The sequence below is a fragment of the Aedes aegypti genome, chromosome 2, assembly GCF_002204515.2.
Source record: "Aedes aegypti strain LVP_AGWG chromosome 2, AaegL5.0 Primary Assembly, whole genome shotgun sequence".
NCBI classification, from domain to species: Eukaryota; Metazoa; Arthropoda; class Insecta; order Diptera; family Culicidae; genus Aedes; species Aedes aegypti.
The window spans coordinates 115,143,678-115,171,418 of NC_035108.1; the positions used below are offsets into that span (position 1 = coordinate 115,143,678).

The 27,741-nt window shown below is 37.2% G+C and overlaps 1 protein-coding gene across 1 annotated transcript in view; it reads right to left on the reverse strand.

Moving 5' to 3' along the window:
• The window catches only part of LOC5565561 (forkhead box protein G1), a 28,629-nt gene extending 14,073 nt beyond the window's left edge, over positions 1 to 14,556 (reverse strand). The window contains exon 1 of the mRNA XM_001649864.2: positions 14,055 to 14,556. Within this exon, the coding sequence (XP_001649914.2) occupies positions 14,055 to 14,353 (299 nt within the window). The 5' untranslated portion in view covers positions 14,354 to 14,556. The remainder of the gene's footprint in view (positions 1 to 14,054) is intronic.
• Between the last annotated feature and the right edge of the window lie 13,185 nt (positions 14,557 to 27,741).

Below are 27,741 nucleotides of genomic sequence, written 5' to 3' on the forward strand. Positions count from 1 at the left end.
TTTTTCGGTAGTTGTTAAAACTTCCAGTCGGCTGGTTAGCCGTAAACCACGAAACGAATCATAATAAAAGAGTATATCTGGCTCTATCAAACAACATCAATTATGGATTGTATAGAAGCTCTTAACACTCATCGTTTTCCACTAAACGACAATTGAAAGTTCTTTATACTTTGCCAAAAGAAGTCATCGAAAAGATCCCTAAGGTTTGCACCGCAGCAGACGCATGTATACTATATGTGTGGAGCAAAGACAGACGACGTTCAATCACTTCCTCGAGATATAAAACTCAAAATTTTCCAATTCCATCCACACGAACGCCTCTTCAACTGGGGAAAAGCACACACACACCGAGTCATCATCGAGAGATTGCAGTGCTCGATGTGCTTCCTCATTGTTATAGTGGTACCTGCCTTCAGCCCGCTACAAGTATAACAGACCGTACGGTCTACGTAGAGCAGATAACACTCTCAATTGAGACGAAGATTATTTTTCTAAACGATGTGTTCAGTGCTACTCTGTGGCGAAATGGGATTCCTATCGCTTTTCCCACTTTTTTGCCGTAATTTTTCTTTTCTTTTGTGTCTTTCTGTTTTATTTCCACCGATGTACGAATTCTAGTTATTCTAGTCCGGTTGTAGGTAGGCGGGAGTGGTGATCGCCTGGATTGAGTACATATATGGTGTAGTTGAGTACATATATAGTGTAGTTGCATCATTGATAGGTATATAATACATAAACTTTTTTCGTCATTTGTAACAAAAGTTTTGACACTTTCATCTGGCTCAATCTGATTTGCAGAAATTAACTCAAAATTATTTTTTCACTTATGACGACAAAACTGAACGTTTGTTCAAGATCGTCTTGAAACGTCACTCAAGTGACTAGGGTAACGGTCGTATTTTGGACCCCTAAGGAAGTGATTTTAGTTTTCTGTCTCAAGTCAAAGAACATGCCTAAATGTAGAGAAAAACTTCCTCTACGAGATAAAAATGCCCATACGGTCATGTAGGATCCAAAAAACGTTAAAAATTATTGAATTGTAACTCACTGTTTTTCAATACATTTTAGTCCCTGTCTTTTTATCGATTGGCGACAAAGTCCACGACACTGGTTTTAAAATATGCTTGTACATAGTCTAATCAATCGATTGACAATGGAAACCGAAGAAATTCTACGCTTTTAGTTCATAAATTTGAAAAAAGTTTTTGTTTACATTTGAAAATTTCAATTTCTGTGTGTAACGTGTTGTAACGGTTGCATGGATGAACCGATTAAATTAAATTAATTTCAGATAAAATAAACACATTTTCTTTGTACTAACGGTTAATGCAAGTGCGGAATAGTTATATCTTTTCAAATGGCATGCGCATTGAGTTGGTCTTTCGATTTAAACTGGGAGATTTGCATAAAAAATGTCCAGGGGGGTCCAAAATATATTGTTTACCCTACACCCTATTCTGGTTTTGCACGTTTTTTTACACGGCCGTGCAAAAAAAAAGTTTCCATACATTTTTTCCGCCAAAACCTTAATTTTTCATGAAACGACGAGAAATGGTGTAATTTTTTTTTTGCACGGTTTCTGAAATTTTGAACTGAAAACATTTTTCTGCACGGTACGCATCCCCCATGCAAAAACAGAATTAGGTGTATAAGTCACATGAAAAGATCAAAAATGGAATAAATGATTTACTTGGATTTTCCTCCATACAAGTAATCATTATGAAAAAGAGAACCCAATCTGGCATTCTTTGGAAAGGGCTCTCTCAAGAATATTATTTAGTTCACTTAAACAAAAAAAAGATCTAAATAATATTAAAACTTTATAAAAAGCAACACTTGTTTCATGTCCGTGTGACATGGGAACAATTCCAGAAACCTGATGGAAGTTTTCAGAACCCCACTCAGGCCGTCGGTGCTAAAGTGTGGTCACGGTACAAAACATTGCCCCATAGATACCTGGACGTTTGTCCTGTGAAGGAAGACACTAAAAAGTTGGTATGCGTAAATTGCGGGGGAAACTATAAGTCTAACTTTTGGGATTGCCCTTCTCAAAAACGAATCGTCGAGGCGAGCCTCCAGGCAGATCAATGGTAATGTTTTTCGTTCCCGGAATTCCCCAGACAGTCCAACAATGCTCATTTTCTAGTTAACGATCGCTTACTAAAGAATTATCCCCATCAGGTAAATTATGATCATGCTCATTCACAATCTAGTTTTTCTTCGTCGGGTAAACGTTCGATTTTTTTTTTTCAATTTCAAGGAAAATACCCGAGACATTTCCTATGCTAATGTTGTCACAGATAACTTGAATTCCTCTCCTTTTATTCCTAAGAGTAACCGTTCGTATTGTTTCAAATCAAATGGAAATACCCCAGCTTATGCCGCCGCAGGTAACTTTTATTCCAACTCTTCATCAACGGAAAATCATCAGAAAATGCACCTACTTCAAGTTACATGTGTGCCTCTGATTTTAACTTTCTAACTGCACAATTGAATCAAATGATTGTTGCAATATTCAAAACCACCACTTTGGCTGCTGCAGTCCAAGTTGGTGTAAATTTTTACTAATAAAATTGTTATCGGATTACGTTTTTCAAATAAATCCAAATCTTTTTCAAAATATTTTGAATTGGAAATGCTCGTTTTTTTTTGAATGGGAAAGAGCTCTTTCATTTTGCAACAGCTAATAACATACATATAGCAGTAATTACTGAAACCTATTTGAAACCTGGATCCAAACTCAAAAGAGATCCAAACATTTTTGTTCATCGTAATGATCGACTGGATGGAGCATGTGGTGGAGTTGCTGTCATCATTCATAGGCGTATAAAACATCAACTATTTTCGTTGATTTGATAAATATACTATATTTATACTAGACTCGACTTTTCGAGTCTAGTACACGACACTGAAGACGGCCTTACAGTTGAGGTCGAAATACGCGTATCTGTTAAAGGATACAAACTCTAGTGAAATTAAATGGTTTAGTACTAAATTCGGTTTTTTCATCTACTCATAGGTATTCTACTAAACAGCTCGAAGATTTATTATGACTTGCTGAAATTTGCTCGCGGTAAGCATTTTATTTGATGAGTGTTCTTCCGGATATTTCTCAATTCAATACCCTGATTAGTGGCGCGGGAAGTGGGTAGGACAGGCAGGACATGTACTACGCAAAAAAAAACCTGGGTAAGACAGTAAAGGAATGTCCTATCCACGATTCAACAAAAAAAAACGAGATCAGCACAAAGCCTGAAAAAATAAATTAAACCATTTATCATCTCTTCAATATACTTACAAATTCGCTCAAAGTAGTACTTATTCTAATGGAGGATGCAAGACACGATAAGGTTTTTCATGGTACCGTTTTGTCTCATATTCAAAACACTCGACCTTTTAAAACAATTTTTCAAAAAAATCATTTAAATTTCTTCACAAGATGATCAGTTCTTGTATGATTCGAGTCCTCTGTATTTAAAAGTTGAGAAAATATCAATTTTTATCATTGAAATCGCTACTGTTCGGAATATGAGTCATGTTCGGAGTTTGCGACAAAACGGTATTTTCCTGACAGCTAAAGCGTGCCATGGTTTGTGCATTAATGATCCTAATGACAGGACTGGTCGTAGGTTTCTTGGTTTCTTGGGGACTTGGGCTTTATTTTAATGCAAGTCTCTATTTTTAATAGAGACCATGTAATGGTCTCTAAAGCGCCTATTTTAACCAAATGGTCTCTACAGTCTCATTTTTTCCTTATTCTGCTTGCATTGAATGCTAATGCAATATTGTGTATGCTCCAGGTAAACCTTCAGAGACTATAAACCTTCAAGAAATTCGTCTCAGAATCCCCAAGGAAAAGCTTCAGGAATTATCATAGTGATTTTATTAAAAGAACATTCTCCTACAGAGATCTCCCCAGAAATTCTTTTAGATATTTCCCTAGCAATTCTCCTATAATCTATTCCCAAAATTTTTCAAAGAGTATTTGGGATTATTTCACAAGAATTTAAAAAAAAACCTTGAAAACCTCCAGTAGTTTCCTCAGGTATTACCTTGTTTTTTTTTTTAACTTTCTTAGAATTTCCTCCAGATAAACGGGCAAATCTATTTTATTATCAAGGAATTCTTCCAGCATTTCATCCAAGTATTACTCCTGTAGTTTTATCAAACATTTCTTTAAAAAGTATCTAAAATATCCCAAGTAATCTTTAAAAGTGTATTTAAGTCTTCACACTAGCTCATACTATAGAATTTGACCAATAATTCCTCCGGTCATTCCTACACAAATTTCTATAAAGATTCTGTCCAATGATTTTTTTAACATCTTAGCAAATTATCTATGAAATCTTTTAAAGCTTCATCAAGAGTCCAGAAGTATTCGCTGAGATCCTTGTTCTTTAAGAGTGACTTTAAAACTTACCCAAATTTAATCGAAGGCTATTCCAGAATTTTCTTTAGAAAAACCTCTCGAATTTATTTTTCAGAAAAAAATTCTTGGCATTTCCATGGAGACATTTCTGGAAGAATTTCGGCAAAAAAACTTTCTGTTATAAGGTTTTGACGTTTTGAAGTTTACATGTACACGGCGAAACACATGTCAAGTGTACAAATTGAAATTGAAATTGCGAAAAGAAACCACGACCTAGATGGGCGCTTCAACCCACAAGCTGCGGAGCCCCTTGAGAGACCCAGCGCTCGAAGGCGAACTGAACTCGATTACCCCAAAGCACATGGAATCATCATTTTGCAATCTAAACTTCGTTCGGATATATGAGATTTCATTCTATACAAATTGTATGGGAGTCAAAAAAACGAGCCAATCTTCTAAGAATTTTATTTTTTTCTGTTGAGCGGAAAAATCTCCTGAAAGTATCGTTAGAACACTTGGACACAGTAGAATTTCCACAAACTCATTTTTCAACCGACCAAAATGGCACTAACACCCCTTTGCGTTTGAGCCCCTTGAATATAGTAACTTTCAATTTCAAGTTCAGGGTTAAAATTGTTCTTAGCTTCACAATGCACAAAATATTTGCCTACCCATGTTTTCGAACGTGGACGCGCTTCTGACCCTGATCCCAGTAAACACACCATCGTAAATGATGAGATATAAGAGTACAAATGTGGAGGCGATATACGCACATCTTGCATGCAGCCTTATGGCGCATGTACGTATATCGCCTCCACATTTGTTCTCTTATGCGCTATCTTATACGATTTTGTGTTTACTGGGATAGCTCATTTGTTCTTCCTCTTCTATAAACCCAACTACGATTGATTTGGTCTTAACCGACTTTGTAGCCAACTGGTTACTCACACTTATTTTGATTCTGATCATGTCCCTGTTACATTTCAAATATCCCATGAAGCGATTCTCAATCCTTCCAACTTCACTTTCAATTATTTTCGAGCCGACTGGAATGCATATGAAACTTACATCGATAGTAATATTGATGTTAACATTTCTTTGTAAACAAAACTTGATATTGACAATGCTCTCGAAAGGGGCATTGCAATACCAAAAAATGTACAAATCAAATCCGTGATCAAAGGCGATGTTCTTAAACTCTTGATCCATCTTAAAAACGTGAGAACAACGCACTCGTGATCCTGCTACGAAAATTATATGGCAGGATCTGCAAAAAGGAATTGAAAAACATATTTTATGCAATTAAGAATCAAAAAATTTGAAAAAATAATTTACCAATTGGACCCTGGCTCTAAGCCTTTTTGGAAATAACCTGAAATTTTGAAGAAAAAAAAATACTTGGAAGCGAATTCCGGCATTGAAAGAGGAAAATAAATTATTACACTAAGGCTGATACAAATATTAATTTTCTTTTATGTCACCCCTCCCCCCCCCCCCCCTTCAAAAATCCGAAAATTTTGAAGGGGAGAAAAAAAAGATTCATCATTTTTTTGACATCAGTTAGGTTTTTATCAATTTTTAAAGTAAAATAATGATCCAGAGGACGTTTGAAAAAAGTTTAACAATTATCGTTAAAAATAAAAATTCGAAAAATAACTTTTTTTTCCTTTCTAATTTTTTTGTTCCTTATTTATTTTTATCCCCCCCTCGTACCTTCCAAGTGGTCTCGGACATAAAAGAAATTTAATATTTGTGTCAGCCTAATTGAGAAAAAGCTCAACAACTTGCTATGCAATTTGAAAGCGCGCATAATTTCAATTTAGGACTCACTAGTCCAAATGCAAATTAAGTTATTCAGGACTTCGAAAGCATTCTCAATCAAAAAAACGTTTTTAAAAATTTCTGAGAGACCTTAATCTCATGAAAATGAAGTACATCAGTCCTGAATTGCTTGAATGTGAAGCAAACCAGACCAGAATAACTGAAACATAAATTGAATCAAACTTTAAACACTTGAATATGAAGTAAATCAGACATGAATAACTTGCAAATGAATGAATCAGACCTCAATCACTCAAAGATGAAGTCAATCAGTAATGATGGCCTCAAATAAGTAGTGAATCGGCCCTGAATCTCTAGAAAACTGAAGTTAATCGTACTTGAAACACTTGAATATTAAATGTTCAGACTTGATTCACTTAAAAATAAATTAAATCAGCCCTATACTGCTTGAACGTGAAGTTAATCATACCTGAGCAACTGGAAAATGCAGTGAAACCATACTGAATGACCTAAATTCTAGGTAAATCGAGCCTGAACTACTTGAATATCTAGTATTTCATACTAGAAACAGAAGAATAAAAAAGTTATTCAGACCTGCATCCCTTGAATACGCAGTGAATCCAACATAAATTACTTGGATATGGAGCGAATCTATCATGAATCACTGGAGTATGAAGTGAATCAATTCTAAATTACTTTAATATGAATTAAATCAGTGCAGAACCATTAGAAAATGAAGACAATCAGACCTGAATTACTTGAACATAAAGTGAATCAAAAACGAAATACATTAAAATAATGTTTTACGGACATCATTCACTTGAAATCATTTGAACATCCAGTGAATCAAACCTGAAGCAGTTGAATATGCAGTGAATCAGCTATGAATAACTTTGATATGGAACGAATTAATCACTTGGCAATGAATCATTTGAATATGAAGTGAATCAATCCAGAATCACTCGAAAATGAACCTGACATAATTTATATATTGCGGAGAGAATCAAACTTGAAACACATGGGTATTAAGAGGATCAGACATTAATTAGTTGGGTATGGAGTGAATCAACATGAATCACTTGAATATAAAGTCAATCAATTCTGAATCACTCGTATATGAATAGGTTTTAACTTAAATAATTCGAATATGAAGTAAAACCTACCTGAATCCTTAAAAGATGCATCAGATCTGAAAGACTTTAATATGCAGTAGATAAGACCTGAATCATTTGAATATGATGCCGATACGAATGCACCCTTTTGTGGCGTAACTGTGTAAATACACAAACAAACAAACAAACAAATATTTGAATATGATATGATTTTGATCTTAATCACTTTGACTTCCAAATGCCGAAGGCATTCTGAACAATATTCTGGACATTCTTTTTTATTAAATCATGAGATTTAATAACAATCAACCCTCCATAACATGATGTACCATACCTCGACAAAGAGTTGAAGAACCAGAGTTGAGTTTGGTTTTCGTGGCAACCTCGGACCTCATACTGATTATGTGTTTTATGACGGGACCATCCCTCTAATTTCAAGTTCAAGATGCAATTTCACATGCTTACTAACGTCACCAAGCGGAAGAATAACGAATCAAACTGTTTGACGGCTGGATTTCTTTGACTGTCTGAACAACTTTGCCATAGACTCGAATTTACTATTTCATCAGGATCACAATACAGAACTAGCTTAAAAATATCAATTGAACATGTTCACTACCGCCACCAAGTGACAAAATTTAGAATAAAGCTATTTGCATTTCGGATGTCCTTGATCTTATAATCAACTTTATCGAAGACTCTAACTTTCTATCTTATCTGGATAATGTGATAGATGCTCATTATTATCTGCTCAATAGCACCACCTACTGGCAATATTTTGAATCAACATGCCTGTCTTCAGGATGTCCTTGACATTCTAAATAACTTTGCCGAAGACTTGAACTTTCTATCTCATATGGTTCACAAGATAGAACTTGCTTAAAATGCTCAATTTTACATATTAACTATCGTCACCTAGCGGCAAAATTGCGAACCAAACTGTTCGCTTCCCGAATGTCTTTGATTTGCTGAATAACTTTGCTTAAGACCGCAACATTGAAGATCATCAGCATCTTGAGATACAGCATCAGCATTCGTTACTGTTTTGAGGTGATGCTAAGCTTTTCAGGGTGTGTTGTTCAGGTGATGCTAAGCTTTTCAGCTGTGTGTTGCAATACATTTTCAAGCAAGTCCGTATTTATGACGGGTAGTGTATATTCAACAAATGTTTTCAGTTGGCATATTTTCCTGACAAATTGAAAAATTCCAAGGATGTACAGGTCGAACTCGACTATCCGGAGTATCGATGTTTTTCACTCCGGATAATCGAATCCACCAGATAATCGAGTCCTCCGAATAATCGAATCACTAATAGAAAAATTAAAATCTGCGATAAAAGAACTTAAATATTATCTTTTTTATTGTTTTATTTAAATGATGCGAGGGCGTCGCCAGTAATTCGTGATCAAACGTCAAAATCCCACCGCAAAATCGCTAGTGTTTGGAGGTGATTTTAACCTCCAAATTACGAAATCATCACCTCCAAGTTAGTTCTAATACTCTCCGTTATATGAATTATGGTGGCGCGTCGATCGTCACAAGTTTCTCGTTTACCAGTCAATTGACTGGTAAACGAGAAACTTGTGACGATCGACGCGCCACCATAATTCATATAACGGAGAGTATTAGAACTAACTTGGAGGTGATGATTTCGCAATTTGGAGGTTAAAATCACCTCCAAACACTAGCGATTTTGCGGTGGGATGTTGACGTTTGATCACGAATAGGGTAACGACTGTTTATTTCGTTCTTAAACGCTAACAGTTGGCGCCAGCGGCAAAAAGTACAGGCAACAACCTTTCGAACATTCAGTTTTTTCCACTGGCCACCGTGCGACGACACTGTTGTTTGTATCCCTCTCACTGATCGCGCTACGCTGGATTCTCAAGTTTCTCAAATTTTCAATACAAGCGCATGGAAGAATGGTAGTCGGAGAGCTGTCAAAACGTATGGAAAATAATGAAAAACGTAAATTACTTGCAATTCGGAAACTGGATCGAAAAAGTAGTGATTAGAAATCAAGTGCAAAGTGAATACATAACTTTTTGTGTTTAGTTCATCTTCCGTAGAGCTTTCTTTGCTTCAGGATTTCGTTTTTACTACCACTGAAAAAGAGTCATCTATTGCCTTTTCCGTTTTGAATATCGCCCTATTATTTGTAAGAACATTAAGGGTCTTGAGAAGAAAACATTTTTTTGACTAGCATACACAAAAAACCCTCTTTTCCTACCTACGTCCAAAACCGCAAAACCATTCACAGCATTACATCAAATTTATGAGCATGAACATGAGCATGAGCATTGATGACCGTACAATTCGTAGTTGCTACTCCGTGATTGACAAGAATCATCGCAATAGGGTAACGACTGTTTATTTCGTTCTTAATCGCTAACAGTTGGCGCCAGCGGCAAAAAGTACAGGCAAAAACCTTTCGAACATTCAGTTTATTTCACCGGCCGCTAAGCGACGACACTGTTGTTTGTATTCCTCCCACTGATCGCGCTACGCTGGATTCTCAAATTTTTCAAACTTTCAACACAAGCGCATGGAAGAATGGTAGTCGGAGAACTGTCAAAACGTATGGAAAATAATGAAAAACGTAAATTACTTGCAATTTGGAAACTGGATCAAAAAAGTAGTGATTAGAAATCAAGTGTAAAGTGAATACATAACTTTTTGTGTTTAGTTCATCTTCCGTAGAGCTTTCTTTGCTTCAGGATTTCGTTTTTACTACCACTGAAAAAGAGTCATCTATTGCCTTTTCCGTTTTGAATATCGCCCTATTGTACAGGGAACCAACAGATGTAGCTTGGGAGTAGCATACCATCTTCAATGTACATTTTCGAGGACTCTGAAATTAGTAATGTCAATAACAACGCCGGCCACGTCCTTACAGCCATCGGGGAAGGGAAGGAATGTTAGTGTGACATCCATTGTTTCTAAAGACCGAGTATACCTCTGCATCTTCATGGTTGCCACGGGAAGGAGTTTTGTTAGTGGGAGGGCTTCAAAGCTACATGATCAGGATTCACCTTGGTAAGTGATGCGATTCATGTAACCTCTGCTTAAAAAATTATCTATCAATGCGTCGACATCCTAAACATCGAACAATTCAAAGGTTTGAATCTCGAAATTTTATAAAACATAAATCCCAAGTAACAATTTAGATTCTAACTGGCTTTATTTATTTTTATGATAGTTTTATCGTAGATTTGCATATTCTTCTAGGTTTTATAGTGATTTTAACCCAGTAGAAATGATCTTGAACCGTTTTTGGTTTTCAATACTTCTTTCGGATGCATCACATAAAACTTCATTTTCAATAAGAACAAGTGACCGTAGCAACAGTTTTATGAAACTCTCGTACTTATCTGTAAGAACGCGCTCGAACGAGACTAAGAACTCTTGGCCGAGAACATCATAAATTTCTCCCCCATCAACCAACGCCCTAAAATGTACATTGTTGATTGTAGTATTTATTATGAATCCTATCGTTTACGGGGACGCCTTGCGTGGATTTTCGATCTGTTCATCACGGAAGTCGTTGTTGGACTCACGGCGCACAACTTATCAATAACGCAAACAACCAGTTCCAGCAGTCTTCCTTCCCTTGGCCATGATATAGGAACGGAACTGGACCACTGGACACCTCCTTGCAAGGTGGACTTCTAGATGTGGTCAAATATCCGTTTGCTGTCCCTGCTCAACATCTAGGCCTTATTAAGAAGTTATCCACAGCTGGAAATACTTACCTTTAGTCATTTGTAGCATTAAAAATCATGCCGTAACAAAATCTAGCATGAACGCTCTTCTCCAAAAACGAAAAGTGTAAATAAACAAACGTCAAAATGTGCTTCTCTTGCATAAAACGAACGAATCTTATCACGTTCTTCAAGAAGATCAGTTTGTCTTCATCTATATCGCCTTAAGCCTATGAACTCTCAAGTGATATTTGTTACACTTGCCCGAGTTTAGCAAAATTTATCATGGTTCTGTGATGGTGTTGAGTAAAACTACCGCCATGATTGTAATTTATCGATGCTTAGGCAAGGGAGCCATGATGGAAGAATCCATGTATGCTGGATTGTTCAACATTTTCGGGCACCAAATTGATGAAATTGTTTTTCTGAAAATGCAATATTGTCGAGGCGCATTGTGCGTTTCGGGTGTGTCATGCATGATATTCACGATGTAATAAGCGTGACAACCGAAAACACAGGTAGGTATGGAAAATAAAGAACGGAAAGTTATCATCACAGATGTTTTAATTTGCATTTTGTTTTATTATTGATTGATAATAGTATGACGAAGTATTTATAAATTCGTTAGTCAAACCAACATGATAAACATATTGTGAGTTTAACTTGTCTTGAGAACTACTTGTTGAAGGTTTATTGAAGTGTTGAGGATTGTCATAAGTGCAAGATTACACGTTTAAGAGGTACTTGACGGTTGCTCTCCAACACCGTCTCTAGTATGGGCCACTTTATTCTTATGAGAAGTTTATCATTGGGTTAGTGTAGGTTTGTAGAATTACTGGTTTTATTTATAGTTTTATAGAATTGGTGTAAGAGAATACTTCAAGAATAGCACAAAATTAACTTTGCTACTTGGGATAAGCGCTTATGTCAACACTTAAAGTGATGTACCATTCATAGTTTGTTCAACAAATTCATAAAAAATACATGTTATGATACAAATGTGTTATTACAAGCATGAAACGAGCTCACCAATTGGTAATCTATCCTCGACTGAACAATTACAATCGCAGCGTCAACACGTACCGTTTTGATTCATATTACGGACACTTAAGGACTCAGGGAAATATAACCCAGCATAGAGCATACAAAATAAATCATTCTGTACGATTCCTTAGCGCTATCGAGCGTTGGAAGCCCTTTACTTTCGAATGGTGGGTGAAGAATACGCTTCCGCAACTTCAATAATTTTAAATAAATTAAAATGTGTGGCCTTTTCATGATTCTTATTCCGGACGCTTCCTCACTTTTGCCTCATATTCCGGACACTTTGAATCGAATTCCGGACAGCCCATGATAATCATTAATGGAACAGTCAAATCATAAATCGAAGTCGTTAAACCACCAAAGAGACATCTAAGGTAGTTGGGCATTATAAATTTTCAAAGATATTTATGGAAAAAGTTTACTAAAACGAGCCTTGAAATTGAGAACTTTTGAACAGCAAAAATTGAAACATTTCGCGTGAATACAAAGTAGAGTGTCCGGAATTTGAAGCTGTCCGTAATATGAATCAAAACGGTATAAGCAGGAATGTAAAATAACTCCGATGGCGCGCGAATGAAGTGCTAATTGAAAAACAAGAACACTTCAAGCGCGCAAAATATGAATCGGACATCTTGCGTCTTCGCAAAGCACTGGGCAAACGAACGAAGCCACCGAAAAACACTCCGAACGCGCGAAAATGAATCGGACTGCTTGGGTCTTCACAAAGCACTCTACTTAATTACATCAAATTTATGCATAAAAACTGAAAAACAAGAATATCAAAAATTATACTCCGGATAATCTTGTCTGAAATTCCGGATAATCGAATCCCGGATAATCGAGTCGGCGGATAATCAAATCCCGGATAATCGAATCCGACCTGTACCAATATTAAAACCGGACAAAAATCCTACAGAGGTTTCTAGCTATTGTCCAATCAGTTTGCTTTCCTTCATCAGTAAACTTTTTGAAAAGGTCATTTTGAACAGAATGATGGTCAACATCATCGAAAATTTATTTTTTGCCAATGAACAGTTTGGATTCCGCCATGGACATTCGACCACTCATCAACTTTTACGTGTAACAAATTTGATCCGTTCCAACAAATCTGAAAGCTATTCTACTGGTCTCGCTCTTCTAGAGATAGAAATTGTATTCGGCAAACACTGTCGAAGGCTTGATTGTAAAATTAAAAAACTTTAAGTTTCCAACATACATTGTTAGAATAATTCAAAGTTATCTGTCAAATCGTACACTTCAGGTTAATTATCAGAACTGCAAGTCTGAAAGACTTCCTGTAAGAGCTGGTGTTCCTTAAGGCAGCATTTTGGGACCAGTATTATACAATATTTTCACATCTGACTTACCTGAGTTACCTCAGGGATGTCAAAAATCTATGTTTGCGGATGACTCAGGCCTCTTCGCCAAAAGACGAAGCCTGCATCTCATCTGTAGTAGATTTCAAAAGTACTTGAATATTTTTGCTTCATACTTGCAAAAATGGAAGATTTCTCCTAATGCTTCCAAAACTCAACTAATAATATTCCCACATAAACCAAAAGCTCTTTGTTTGCAACCTTCAAGTAGACATGTTGTTACGATGAGAGGGGTTCCAATAAATTGGTCAGATGAAGTTAAGTATCTGGATATAGAGTATCATCGTACAGTGGTACTGCTCACACTATTATGGGTCACCCACTATTATGGGTCATTCCCATTTGAATTGCATGCAAAACAGAGTGACTAATAATCGTGACAAGGTGACCCATAATAGTGTGACCACTGGACCTGCCACACGATATACGAATGCGAAAATGGCAACTTAGGCAAAGAAAGCTCCCAGATAATAACTATGGATGTGTTCAAAAGAACACTAAGCTGGGAAGCAGGCTCTGTCCCAGTAAGTACGTAATGCCAAGAAGAAGAAGGATGGCATTCCCTTTATGTGCATGATTTTATACGCTGAAATCTACATGGATTTTTCTGGCTGCGTGGTTAGAACAAAATTACTACAATATTGAACAACAAAACCAACACTTCACTCACTTATCCATGATGTACTTGTAGATCCCGCTGAGCGTCAACCTCTGATTTGGTGCACTACTGATCGCCATCGCAATCAGCGCAATATAGGAAAAAGGTGGCTTTTCCGGACGGTGAGCTGCCTTCAAAAAGGAAAACGGCAAAGACCACTGGTTCAAACCAAAATACGCCGAACCTGCAAATCCCGCACTTCCACTCGCGTCCATAGGAAAGTAACGTCCATTTTGTGCGAACAGCGACAACTCCTGATTTATGCTATGAATCTGATCCAGCGCGGCAGCATAAGAACTATACGGTAACATTGTCTTGCCAGCGGAACTTTCGAAAAACCGTGTCAATCTACAAGCCCCAAGCGCTTGCGTGAAAATCCAAAAACCACGAAACCAACTTCCTCGTCTTCCGAACCGCGCGACAATCAATTAGTGACTAACCGGGGGAAATGATCATCCAACGATCCTTGGCCCGATCTAATATTTGTTTAACAGACGCGAAAAACAGAAACATCATTCCGCGGCCGCGCATTACCCTAACCCCGAACAAACGCAGCCGCTTTCCACGGGTTTTCCTCTTGAACCGCAATAAACACGCTTCACCAGGCTGCGCTGTAGCGCACTTTATTTATGTTTAACAGTACATTGAGAGTAATAAAAACAAAAACGCCGAAAAGTTGTCGATAAACCTCGAATGCTCTTTGTTACTGCTGGGTTGCTTCTCCCGGAGAGCAAGAAGGCATTTCTCCGTTGCCCTATAGCATATGATGAAGAAGATGTGTGGCCTGGCGGGATGAATATGCATTACTGTATCCCAAGGAAAACTGTCTGTTTCAAAACATAACAACTATTCGCTTTACGACTTTTCTCCATAACTGGATGTATCCTTTTTCTGCATCATTCCATTACTTTGGATTAAGTATTGAAATCATTTCTTTTTTCTTCATGATATGGATGCTATTGTTCTCTCTATGATTTGGATGCTTTCGCAGTTGGTAGGTTTTATCGACGACTATAATTATTAAAAGAAACACATTTAAAAAGTCAACACCCCTCAAATAAAAATAAGATAAAAACTGTTTTGCATATTTAATTATGTTTTTATTATTATGCTCAATACAAATCGAGCTTAGTTAATTGATATAACTTGATATTCATGCGTTTAAGTCAAACACAATTTTCGTGTTTCCCACCGAATATTGTCCGCAGAACTTCACGCTCGTTAACACCTAATTTTCACACGTCACAACAAATCGTAAACAAATTCTTCATCAACTTCAAATCAAACACTACCTCAGCACCAACACCACTAGGCCTACCTCTTTCTCTACCTGCAACCAAGTACTTCATTTTGTTGGAATAAATGGACAACCTCTTATCATCGCTGTCTTGCTCCTTCACTGCCCTATGATCGATTCCAATGAGGAAAAATCATATGCGATCGTATCTCTCTCTTCTCTTTTTTTTTGTGTTCGGATGAGCCACTGCGACTATTATTTTGATCTATTTTTGGCATTACCGGCATTACCCGTAGTGTATAGTGCAAAGAGAAAAGGTCCCGCTTGTAGCAGCATTGACGTGAGTCCTTGAATTACTAGTATTGAACCAGTACACATGAATTTAATCCTGGTTTAAAGCGTCGTCCCTAGACTGACAAACTCCGAGTCTTTACCCATCTGCTAGGTAAAATAGATCCAATTTCAGGAACTGTTGCCAGTTACATGTATTTTGTACTGCGAATCCATCGAGCATATTACCACATAACATAATTGGAAGTCAATTCGTGCAAAAATTGCGAAAAATGAACGTTTCGAAACACTGCACCACGCAGCATATTGCTAAAGGATACCCGCAACGAAATTTATGTTTTCGTCCTGTTAAACCACTTTAACCGATGAATGGTTGTTGCCTAGTGGAACAAATGAAGAAATTTAGATGGTGAGCTATTAAATTTATCTTTTCAAGTTGTAAATCATACTATATACACTATGACGATAACTGGTACAAAGAATGTATGAGAACCTAATTATGGGGATAACCTGCAGGCAGTTTGTTCACAATTTTTGTGCAGTAAAATACAAGAAGTAAAGTTATCCTACGGTAAGGCATTATCTTTCAGTTTTGTGCTCAATTACTTCACTGCAAAAATTGTAATGATTTTCTATATGAGTATCTTCACATTATTATGCGAAGCTATCTCACACATTAAATTTATTTGAATGAGATTGGATGAACCTTGTTATTGTAAATCAAACATATTTGTGAAACCACATAGCAAAAATTTATATCGTTTCACACATAACGCGTAAATGGAGAATAAATCGATGAAAAGGCCACCATTTTCTGAAACCAGATTGAAAATCATCGGCTAGCGTAAAATTGCATTTATCTTGGGAACTAAACTGTTCTGAATCTCCAAGGGAGACAACCAAAGTTACAAAAGTAAAATACCAATGCTGACAGGGAAGAGGGTGTTTGCTTTAGCTTTTCCTTCAGCAAACCTGGAGCGTCTGAACTCCATGTTAGGAGCGGCTCACAACAGCGTCTGTTCTCCATGTCAGGGGCGGCTGTTCATCATCCGAGTGCCAGAGACGGACTCTAAGCTAAACTGCGCACTATGGACCATCGAACATTTAGAGGGAATGGTCCTCCGGAAATCTAAGGCATTGGTTTCAGGCCCTGCAAGCCAACCGTAAAAAAATCAAGCAACGAATAATCAACGAGAGAATGCGAACCGGGTCAATCGGCGAAGACCACAGCGACGTAAAGGGACTAGCGATTGGGAGCTCGGTACTTGCAACTGTAAATATTTCAACTTCATCGGGAGCACACGCATACTCGCCGACGTGCTGAAGGACCGTGGTTTCGGCATCGTAGCGTTGCAGGAAGTGTGTTGGAAGGGATCAATGATGCGAACGTTTAGAGGTAACCATCCACCAGAGCTGCGGCAATACACATGAGCTGGGAACAGCTTTTATAGTGATGGGTGATATGCAGAGGCACGTGACCGGGTGGTGGCCGATCAATGAGAGAATGTGCAAGTTGAGGCTCAAAAGCCGGTTCTTCAACTTCAAACGCGAGTACGACAGCTGCCCAAACCATGCCGTCAAAATCATCATAGGAGATCTAAACGCTCAGGTTGACCAGGAGGAGGAGGAGTTCAAACCGACGATTGGAAAGTTCAGCGCCCACTGGCTGACGAACGAAAACGGCTTACGACTAATTGATTTCGCCGCCTCCAAGAATATGGCCATTCGTGGCACCTGCTTCCAGAACAGCCTTTCATACCGATACACCTGGAGATCACCACAGCAGACAGAATCACAAATCGCTTGGAGGAGACGGAGTGCGAGAAGATGGAACAGCTGTGCCGGTCTCAAGAAACACGTAACTTCTATCAGAAGCTCAACGCATCCCGCAACGGCTTCGTGCCGCGAGCCGATATGTGCAGGGATAAGGGTGGGAGCATTTTGACGGACGAGTGTGGGGTGATCGAAAGGTGGAAGCAGCACTTCGACGAACACCTGAATGGCGCTGAGAGCACAGGCAATAAAGGACGGGACAACGGTGGAAATGTACTGCGGGCGATGGAAACCAACCAGCCCCTACTTTGAGGGAGGTTAAGGATACCATTCACCAGTTCAAGAACAATGAAGCTGCTGATAAGAATGGTATCGGAGATGAACTCATAAAGATGGGCGCGGAGAGGTTGGCCATTTGTCTGCATCGGCTGATAGGCACAATCTGGGAAACAGAATAGTTACCGGAGGAATGGAAGGAAGGGGTAATATGCCTCATCTACAAGAAAGGCGACAATTTAGATTGTGAAAACTTCCGAGCGATCACCATTCCAAATACGGCCAACAAAGTATTATCCCAGATCATCTTCCGTCGTCTGTCACCTGTAGTAAACGAGTTCGTGGGAAGTTATCAAGCCGGCTTCGTTGACGGACTAGATTTTCACTGTACGGCAAATCCTCCAAAAATGTCGTGAATACCAGGTCCAAACGCATCACCTTTTCATCGATTTCAAGGCGGCATACGATAGTATCGACCACGTCGAGCTAGGGAAAATCATGAACGAGGACAGCTTTCAAAGCGATTAAAATAAAGCGATTAAAATAAAGGTCGAAGAACAAGAGGTCGAAACCCTTTTTTCAAAAAATGGAAAAATTCACACCTAGATTCACACCAAGCAAATTATGTTCGACCATTTGTTTTTAAGGCGTTTTATGCACAAACGATTTGAGAGCCTGCATTGCCACTCTAATTTTCAATAGTTCAAGATTTGTTTTCGGACACTTGTATCGTACACTGTATTACCACACATCACGGCTATGTTACATTTATTTAATTGTTTAACAAACAATGGATGTGTCGTCGCTGTAAGTGTTGGCATAAACCTTTATTCCTGTTTCATAATATTTTAATACTTTTATTCATTTGTTACAATTTTTTAAACATAATCGACATAAAATATGTCGACGCGCTGATATATAACATTTTAAACTGAAGTTTCCGTTTTGTCTCAAATTCCGAACAGACTCATATTCCGAACACTCGGTTTTAGTAAGGCGATTTGGTTGAAATATTTCGTGAATATGTCATCATATTGCCATGAAATGGCAGTAATTTGGAATTCAATTTAAATGTCTTTTAATCTGTTCTAAATTTTGGGAGTAGTAATGATACTGGCTCTACCCCATTTGGCATAATGCCATTTGGCATAACGGTCATCTGGCATAACGGCCATCTAGCATAATTTAAAAAAAATATGTTTGTTTTCTTTCACATTTCAATATTTTAAGTGCTTGAAATGTTTGGCTAGGACAAGTAAAATTTACTGCATAAAGGGCAAATATTGACAATGATTTTTAGTCCAAGAAAAGAGGCATCCCATAGCATATGAGACTATGAATTAGGATAGGGGGTCGTCCATGAACCACATGGTCATTTATAGGCGGAAAGGGGGGTCTGATCAAAGACCACGGTCCATAAAAACTTTAAAATTCCCCACTTGTGGTCAGGAGGGGGTATGGTCTGAAATTTCTAAAAAATGACCACGTGGTTAATGGGGAATTATAACGAATTGTTGGGCGCTTTGAAAGCCGGAGAAAGGCCTTTTCACGATGTTTTTGAACTAAATTCCGACTTTTTTCGTCTAAAGTCCATAATTACGACGTCCTCTACATTCTCCATGCATAAGGTAGAAGAAAAATGACTTTTTGGTGTATTAAGGACAGTGTCCATGATTGAGTAGTGTTTGGTCCATTGGTTTTGTAACTTGCTCAAACGAGAGCGAGCAATGGAACCAGAAACACACTCGTTTGACATGCAATGCGTACCCGAGTAATATCAGGAATCCGGTTAGGCGTGATCATATCATGGACCACATCACCGAGTAGTGTTTGACACGATGAATTTGTTGCATGCTTTTTGGTGGGCGAACGATGGAATCCGAATCAATTGTGGCCGGTTCGCGTTAGGCGGGTGAAAAAAAAAATCGAAAGATATGTCTGCATCATTATTGTTTGTTATAATAATGGGAGCACCAGTACAAGTACAACACATTGAGGATGCTACTGATCCTGAGTAGCATCTGTTGGCTCCGTTGGTTGCTTGTGTAGGTACAGTTTGTTTTTGCAATAACGGAGTAGCAACTGTGGACGGCAATCATTGAGGTCAGTGCCCGGAACTGGAAGCGTCCAGGAAATTCGAATCAAGGGCGTCCGATGTAAATAAAAATCGATCATGGCATGCTTATGATTCGCTACGCTGCAAACTAAAAGAACAGCTTATATTTGAAAGAAGGTAAAATTTCTAATAGAGTAATTCGCCAATTAGTGTATGCATAAAATGCTCGCTGTTGAACATTACGAACACACATATTCTCCAGCAATAGGCGAGATTTTAAGTCGTTCAACAATAGGCGAATTATCCTGCTGAATTTTTAACCGTGTATCAACCGATTGTTGTATCATTTAAGGCAAAGCATCTCTTTTGGGATTTGCCTTCTTTGGGACATTTGATGTTCTTCATACTTAACTTCTGTGCCCTCATAAATTAAAAAAAAAAATCAATATACTTTTTAAGCACAATCGTGGCACCCAATCCACGGTCAAAAATCGAGCTAATGCTCAAAAAATAAATAAAGACAGACGTTCAGAGAGCATTAAAAGGTTGATAAAAGCGAGCTCGCTCTATGGCGCTAAATTATCTACTCCTCATAGTACTCTTCTATGAAGCTACGCGAATGAGTTCTCACAGCTACAAGTGTGATTTGGAGGGCGCTGGTCGGAAATCGAAAATGATTCTATAATATTGTTTCGAATCGAAGATGACATGCATTTCATTTAACCAGATCATTATCAGTTCAAAAGTTGATAGCAATAATTTGAGGGAATTAGTCTTCAAATTATGCCAAATGGCCGTTATGCCAAATGGCCATTATGCCAAATGGCCATTATGCCAAACGGCATTATGCCAAACGGCATTATGCCAAATGGCATTATGCCAAATGGGGTAGAGCCATGATACTCTAGTTCCAAGTCAATGAAACTGGCTCAGATAAATTTATTTGCGAAATTATTCATTTGAACACGATTTATTCGGGCTTTTCGAAATTTGAGCCAAGGTGTTTGGAATATGAGACAGAACCAGCTCAGTGTTCGGTATTTGAATCAAAATGATGTTACATACTTTTACGTTTAAACAATACTAAAATCAATTAAATCAACGTTTTTGTAGGCACACCCAACAGGTAACAGTTAAGTTTTGCGAAGAAATTAAAATTTTAACAAATAGCAGCCAATTTGTGACTATCAGATGTACTTGAAGTCACTGTTGGCCTAAAGTTTAGGCATTTTCCTGAGGAAGTTCTGCAGTATTTAAAGTAATTTGTTAATTTTGACTTCGTATTTGACTGACATTCGTTGCCGATGCCCAGCGCCGTAGCATGCGCGTCAAAACGCGTGATTACATTTTAGAAGATGCATATTGAATTGGGGCGAAGAGATTCGTAGACATTATAAAAGATACTTCAAACAATTTTTTAGAGGATTCCAACAAAATATGCTACAAGCATCTGCAAAGAAATATAAAACTTTGAACCCTTAATAATTATCCATAAATGTAGTTCGTACACGACAAGAAACAAAGATTTTTATTATTCAATTTAGTCTTATCCAAAATGCAAGAAACAATACGACTATTTGAGAGGATTACAGGAAATAGTAAAATTTCACTAAGTTCGATTAAAAATACTGCAAACAATCCGTTAAATATAATCTCACAGAATCACAAGCTGACCCCTTATAGGAATTTTTCATACAGAATACAGACATGAATTAAACAAAATCCAGGATAGGATACTCGGAACTTTGGGCAGAATTCCAACAGAAAATAGGGCAATAGCTTTAAACAACATGAGTTGAGTGTTCGCTTATTCTTGGCATGTCTACATAATTCTAGTGATGATTGTAATAGAATGCTTAATATGTTTTTACTACTCGAATCTATTTTTTTTTTTAATTTTTATTCAGCTTTCTCACGGAGTCCTGAGTGATATTTTCAAAGAATATAAACTCGGGCAAAAATCTCATTCTGAAAGACATTCTAAAAGACATAGTTTCCAAATCTTCAACAGGTTTATCTTAGATTTTTAAAGCAGTGAAAAAAATACGAGCGAGGCAAAAAAAATAATTACTCTAAAAAAATATTGTACACTAGCTCACAGTCCTTTTATTATGCAAAAATGTTGAATCTGTGGAATTGATTGTACCTATTTTAGATCTCCACTTATTTGTATCTGAAATTTGACTAACAATTTACAAAGTTTGAGCAAACTTGGTGGAAGGTTTCAATTTAATTGTTGTAAGCATTCAGCATTTTTTCATTTGTGATTTGATTCCATATTGATATTATAAAATACTAGAAAACTAGTCAACGAGAAATTTATAAAAATACATCCTTAAATCTCTTTGTGAATTTTCTTTGATTTCTCTAAGAATTTACTAAAAGATAGTTCAATGATTTTTCAAATAACCTCAACCATCCTTTCCTAACTCGGAGAATCATACATTTTATCCTACAATTTTGAGATAAGTATTGGTAAAAATCTGTGGTAAAACAATTCAAAAGTTCTCAATTTTTAAACGAGTAAAGAAATTAATGAAAAAAAAGTTCTGTGGCTCACGGAACACATAGTGCATTATGTGTTCTGTGAGCTCCAGAACTTTTTTTTTCAATAATTTCTTTACTCGTTTCAAAATTGAGAACTTTTGAATTGTTTTACCACATATTTTTACCAAATACTTATATCAAAATAATGTAATTATTTGGAAATATATTACATGCAGTTTTAAACATATAAGTGAAAATAAACTATTTAGAAATGTTTAGAAAAATTTCTCTAAAAAAACGCATTTAATAAAAATTTGAATTTATTCATTGCATTGTAATTAATTTAATAGATTCAGAAAATTCTGTATATTTGTTTCTAGACATTTGAAGAGTAATTTTCTTATGTGTCTAACTTACAAATTTCAATAATTCTCTGAAGTTCTAAAGACGATTCATATATATTCTTACAAGAATATATATGAATCGTCTTTAGAACTTCAGAGACCCAAGAATTGACTACCTGTTTCATTCATGTTCACAATGATCAGCAGATACTTAATCATTTTATTTTATGTTAATTCCCATCATGCTAAAAATGAGGCTTGACTTATGGGCGCGCAAATGGAGGTTCGTCAAGGGCGCCATGAGGTCACACTACGGCTCTGCCGATGCCGTTTTCAGTACCAGAAGCACTTTTCTTAATCTTATCGTTTGTAGCACTCATGTGAGACATGAATCTTTGATATTGTCATATAAATCACAGTTTCAAAAAGTTGAAAGATTTAGGCATGCACAAAACTTAATTATTGTAAAAACCGCAATTTTCATAATTTTTATGAACTTATAAGAATGATATGCACCATTCATGCATTGAAAATGTTTCAATAAAAAATGTAGATTCAAACTTTATACGAGGAGGGTTATTCCGATCAATGTTACCCCGCTGATCAATGTTACCCCGCTGATCAATGTTACCCCAGATTACGGTACATGAATCGCATCACTAAACATTGGTGATTAATGAACAATCAATGAACATCATGAGCAAGTTCATCATATATCTCAACCTATTACATAGAAGTATTTCTACTACATATTGGTACGTACACTTTAAATCACTTCTAGATGAATTAATCACACTATCCAGTATTTCCTAACAATTCACCACAACTCATAACTTTTACGACTTCCTCCCAAAATAAGACGAGCAAACGGACACATTCACCGAACGATCATTAACCGAAACGATCGCATTTCTTTCTCCCAATTCCAGCCTTCCTTTCTCAGGAAAATCGACATGCGGCGTACAGTATAGATTCACCGGCGCTCTTGCTCACTCTCTCGCTTTTCCTTCCCACGAATGATGGCCCCGCCCATTTGTTTATTTAGAAACACGAAATTCATCGAGCGAAGCACAGAACAAAGCGCGCCGCTGCTGAAGAAAATTCGTTTTCCCCAATGGCGGCCAAAGCGCCTGAGCGATCGCGCGTGGCCAAACTGTCGCGTCTCCTTCCATTTGGAAGATCCCGGCGCAGTCCGAGCGACTGCGACAGCTGGTGTCGCACGGAGGTCTAGATTTCTGAAATGCTGGCAAAAATTCAATTTTCTCACATGTTTTCAGTTGAAAAACAACGTCATCTTACCTAAACATTCTATTTTTGATAAAATTGAGAACCTTAAAATAAATCAGAAACCGCAATTTTGTTACAATATTGGTCTACGAAACTCAAAATATTATGACTATTCCTAAAATATGATCTGTAATCCTAAAACATGTTCTAAAACACTTGTAATGATCACAACTGGTGGAACACTAGGAATGTATATTTTTACCATGATTTCCAAAATCCAGTCCACTGCGATTTGGCTTAGTAGCTCTGCGCAATACGTTCATGCACGACTGGTGCGCAAAAAGCAAAACGGGCGTGACGATCTTTCTCGCCAGATTTCGGTTGTACTTTTTCGTTCGTTTGATCTTGCAGTGTTTTGCCATGATCAACATTAAACTTTGTTTCGAGGTGTGTGGAGCTCGAGGACGATTAGAGCTACCACCGGTGATGTATGGCATTCCACGGCTGGCTAAATGTTTATTCAACAAAGCGAGTCGTGTCGTGTTGTGAATTGAAGTAAATTTATTTGATCTCAGGAAGATTTACCTGTTTGTTGAAAAAGACTTGACGGTCGGGGTGAAAATATGTCCTCAGTTAAGCTGGCAGGATCAACAGGAAAAGATTTTTGGCTGTCTAAAAAAGTCAGACGGGCATAATCACCCTATCAAACTGTAGCAATATTCGAGCAAGACGCTCGATCTCTGAGCTAAATAAACATTTTTAAATCAGTTTTTATTTTCTGGCAAATTTGTACAATCTTAGGAAATTCATGCAAAATACTGTCAAGGCATACACCAAAACTTTCAAAAATAATTACTTTCGAATTTCACAAGAAATTTGTTTCGGATGTCATGAGGTAAACGCTGTGAGTCTTTTTAAAGGTTGTCGATAAACCAAGTTTTGGCCATTTCAGACCCTATTCTTCCTTCGTGTCATAAAACTGCATTTTTTCTTCTTTATTTTTAGATCATCAGTCATAGATCAAGGACAAGTCAATTAAAAAATCAACCAAAGGCCTCACCAGGTATCTGCACAAGTGTCTCACAATTCGCCAAAAACTTGCCCAATAATTATGCATGCCATCAGCCAAGGGTTTGAATAGGATGTTGTCGACCAATAATCTATCATTAAATCCACATCTGATCAGAATCTATACTAAAAACGTGATCACATGAAGTTTGTAAAATATGATTCGTTTAGAATGGATAAAATAACATATTTTTCGGAGGAAAATCGAACTTCAGTTTACCTACACACTAAAAAAAACTAATATCACACATGACGTAAATTTCATGGCACGCAAATACTCAATGTAAAAATAAATGAAATGACGTAAATTTGATGATATTTGAACTTAAAAATACGTCATTTTTGTAGAATTACGTCTAGCGTAACTGAACAGTTTTGTGATCCGAAAAATATTCAGTTCAATAAAAAAGACATAAATTTAGGCCATTTGTAACTTAAATTTACATCAATTTACTGGCTTTAATATGTCGGGCACATATAACGTAAATAAAATGTTTTTTTTTTTCTTTGAGTGTAGGTATAACTTTTTCATTTTTTTACGCAGGATTTTGCAGTCTCTTCTCAAAATAACAAAATCTGCACGTCACTAACGAAAAACTTTCATCGATAGCAGCGCACCCTATGGTCAAAACTGTAGCTGGAACAGTTTTTCCCGATTGGTTTTCTCCATACAAACTTTAAGCTCGTTTAGCTTTTTTTTTATGTTGGCAAGCGGGAGCCCCACGAAAAACCTTTCATTCCATTCTGACGTTACTATAGGAGTGAGACGTCAAAGTTGTGCCATGCTTACTAGATCGTTTGATGTTCAATCCGCTGCTACATTCTCGGATATCTTTCAACAGGCTTTTGATTGTCAGCCATCATAACAGGGTTGGAAGACAAGATCTATGACACATCAGTACCACACATTCTCCCTCTTCTCAGGAAAAAAAAGTTTTAAGTTATGAGTTTTCACATCGTTTTCGTCATCACGAAAGCTTTTATGAATTCAGGATATATCTTTCACATCGCTAAGAACTTCCCCGATGTATACTGTCTCATATCTCAACTGTTCACTTGTACATGCGACTTGGAAACATTTTTCCGCTGTAGGATATGGTGTTGAACTTATTGATCGGTTGAATGTCGTTCCATTCATTAGAAACGGCAAGCTAATTCTATGCAATGACATCTCTAAGACGAACTAATTTTGGACAAAATATTGCTATTAATAAACTGACATATACATGTTGAACAGAGTAGCATCAGTGTTTGACTCTCATCTTGTTGTACATTCAAACCACCGTTCTTTCACGGAAATACTCACTCGAAGACTTGTTTGGCTATTGTTACTTGTTTTGATATAACATACCTTGATCTACTAAGTTACTAGACATCATTGGGCTAATATATGTATTATTCTATAGATTCTATAGATACATTTTCGACCGCCAGTCGCGCATGCATGTGAGCATCACTTTTATTAGGAACCAATTTGTGACCACTAGTCGCGATAGCAAGTGTACACCACCATTGCTTAGAGCAAATATACGACCACTAGTCGAGCTTAAAACATCAATAATACTTGCTAAGAACAAGCATACGACCACCAGTCGAGTTAACAACATTAATAGCAGTTACTAAGAACAAGTATGCGACCACCAGTCGAGATAGCAAGTGTACACCACCATTGCATAGAACAAATATACGACCACTAGTCGAGCTAACAACATCAATTATAATAATTGCTAGGAACAAGTATACGACCACCAGTCGCGGTAGCAAGTGTACACCACCATTGCTTAGAACAAATAGACGACCACCAGTCGAGCTTACAACATCAATAATACTTGCTAAGAACAGGCATACGACCACCAGTCGAGTTAACAACATCAATAGCAGTTATTAAGAACAAATACGCGACCACCAGTCGCGGTAGCAAGTGTACACCACAATGGAACAAGTATGCGACCACCAGTCGAGTTAACAACATCAATAGCACTTCATAGAAACAACCATGCGACCACCAGTCGCGGAGGCAAGTGTACACCACCATTGCTTAGAACAAATATGCGACCACCAGTCGCGCTAGCAATATCAATAACATTGATTGATAGGAACAAGTTTGCGACCAACAGTCGCGTTAAGGACATATTTTGCAACCATTTGTCGACATTTATTAGACATTACTTTTATATTGCAACCACCAGTCGCTTTTAGGGACATTTTTTTATTGCAAACTCCAATCGCGGCAAGAATATTTATTTTTATTGCAACCACCTGTCACGTTAAGGTCATTTTTTTGCATTGCAAACACCAGTTGTGTGAAGGACATTTTTTCCATTGCAACTACCAGTCGCGTTAAGGACATTTTTTTGCATTCATACATGTTTTTAACATGGCATTTATTTAGAAATAATAATGAATTGAGCAAATTTAAATAGTTTGGATCTCACCGATTATCTCCACAAAATTCACAAAAAAAATACCGATTCAGTATGCTTCACACTTAACTCGTAAACATTACTGGATACACAATGTACTGAAGCAAATAGGAAAGAAAAACAATCATGTGCACTATTGGGCAAATTTGACCAAAACATCGATAATACTGAATCGATTCAAATTCGATACGTCGAATCGTTTCGTTTATTCAATCGAATCCTTTGTATCAATTTTGAAAAAAAAAAATCGATTCGATTTTTCCAATCATAAGCAAAGGAGATTGGGCAAATCTGGGCCCGGAATGTACACAAATGAGTCATATGTCATTAGAAAGATCTAAATGAGACTAGAAAAAGTTTGTATGGGGCCAAAAATATTCGTCGTGGGAGAAAAAAGTTATTTCGAATAGTTTTAGGTGGATTTTCGATATATTTCGCTATGTTATTAATTGAAAAAAAAAACATAATAAAATATATATTTTCTCGAGACTTAAATAAAGATGAATAGGTCTTAGTT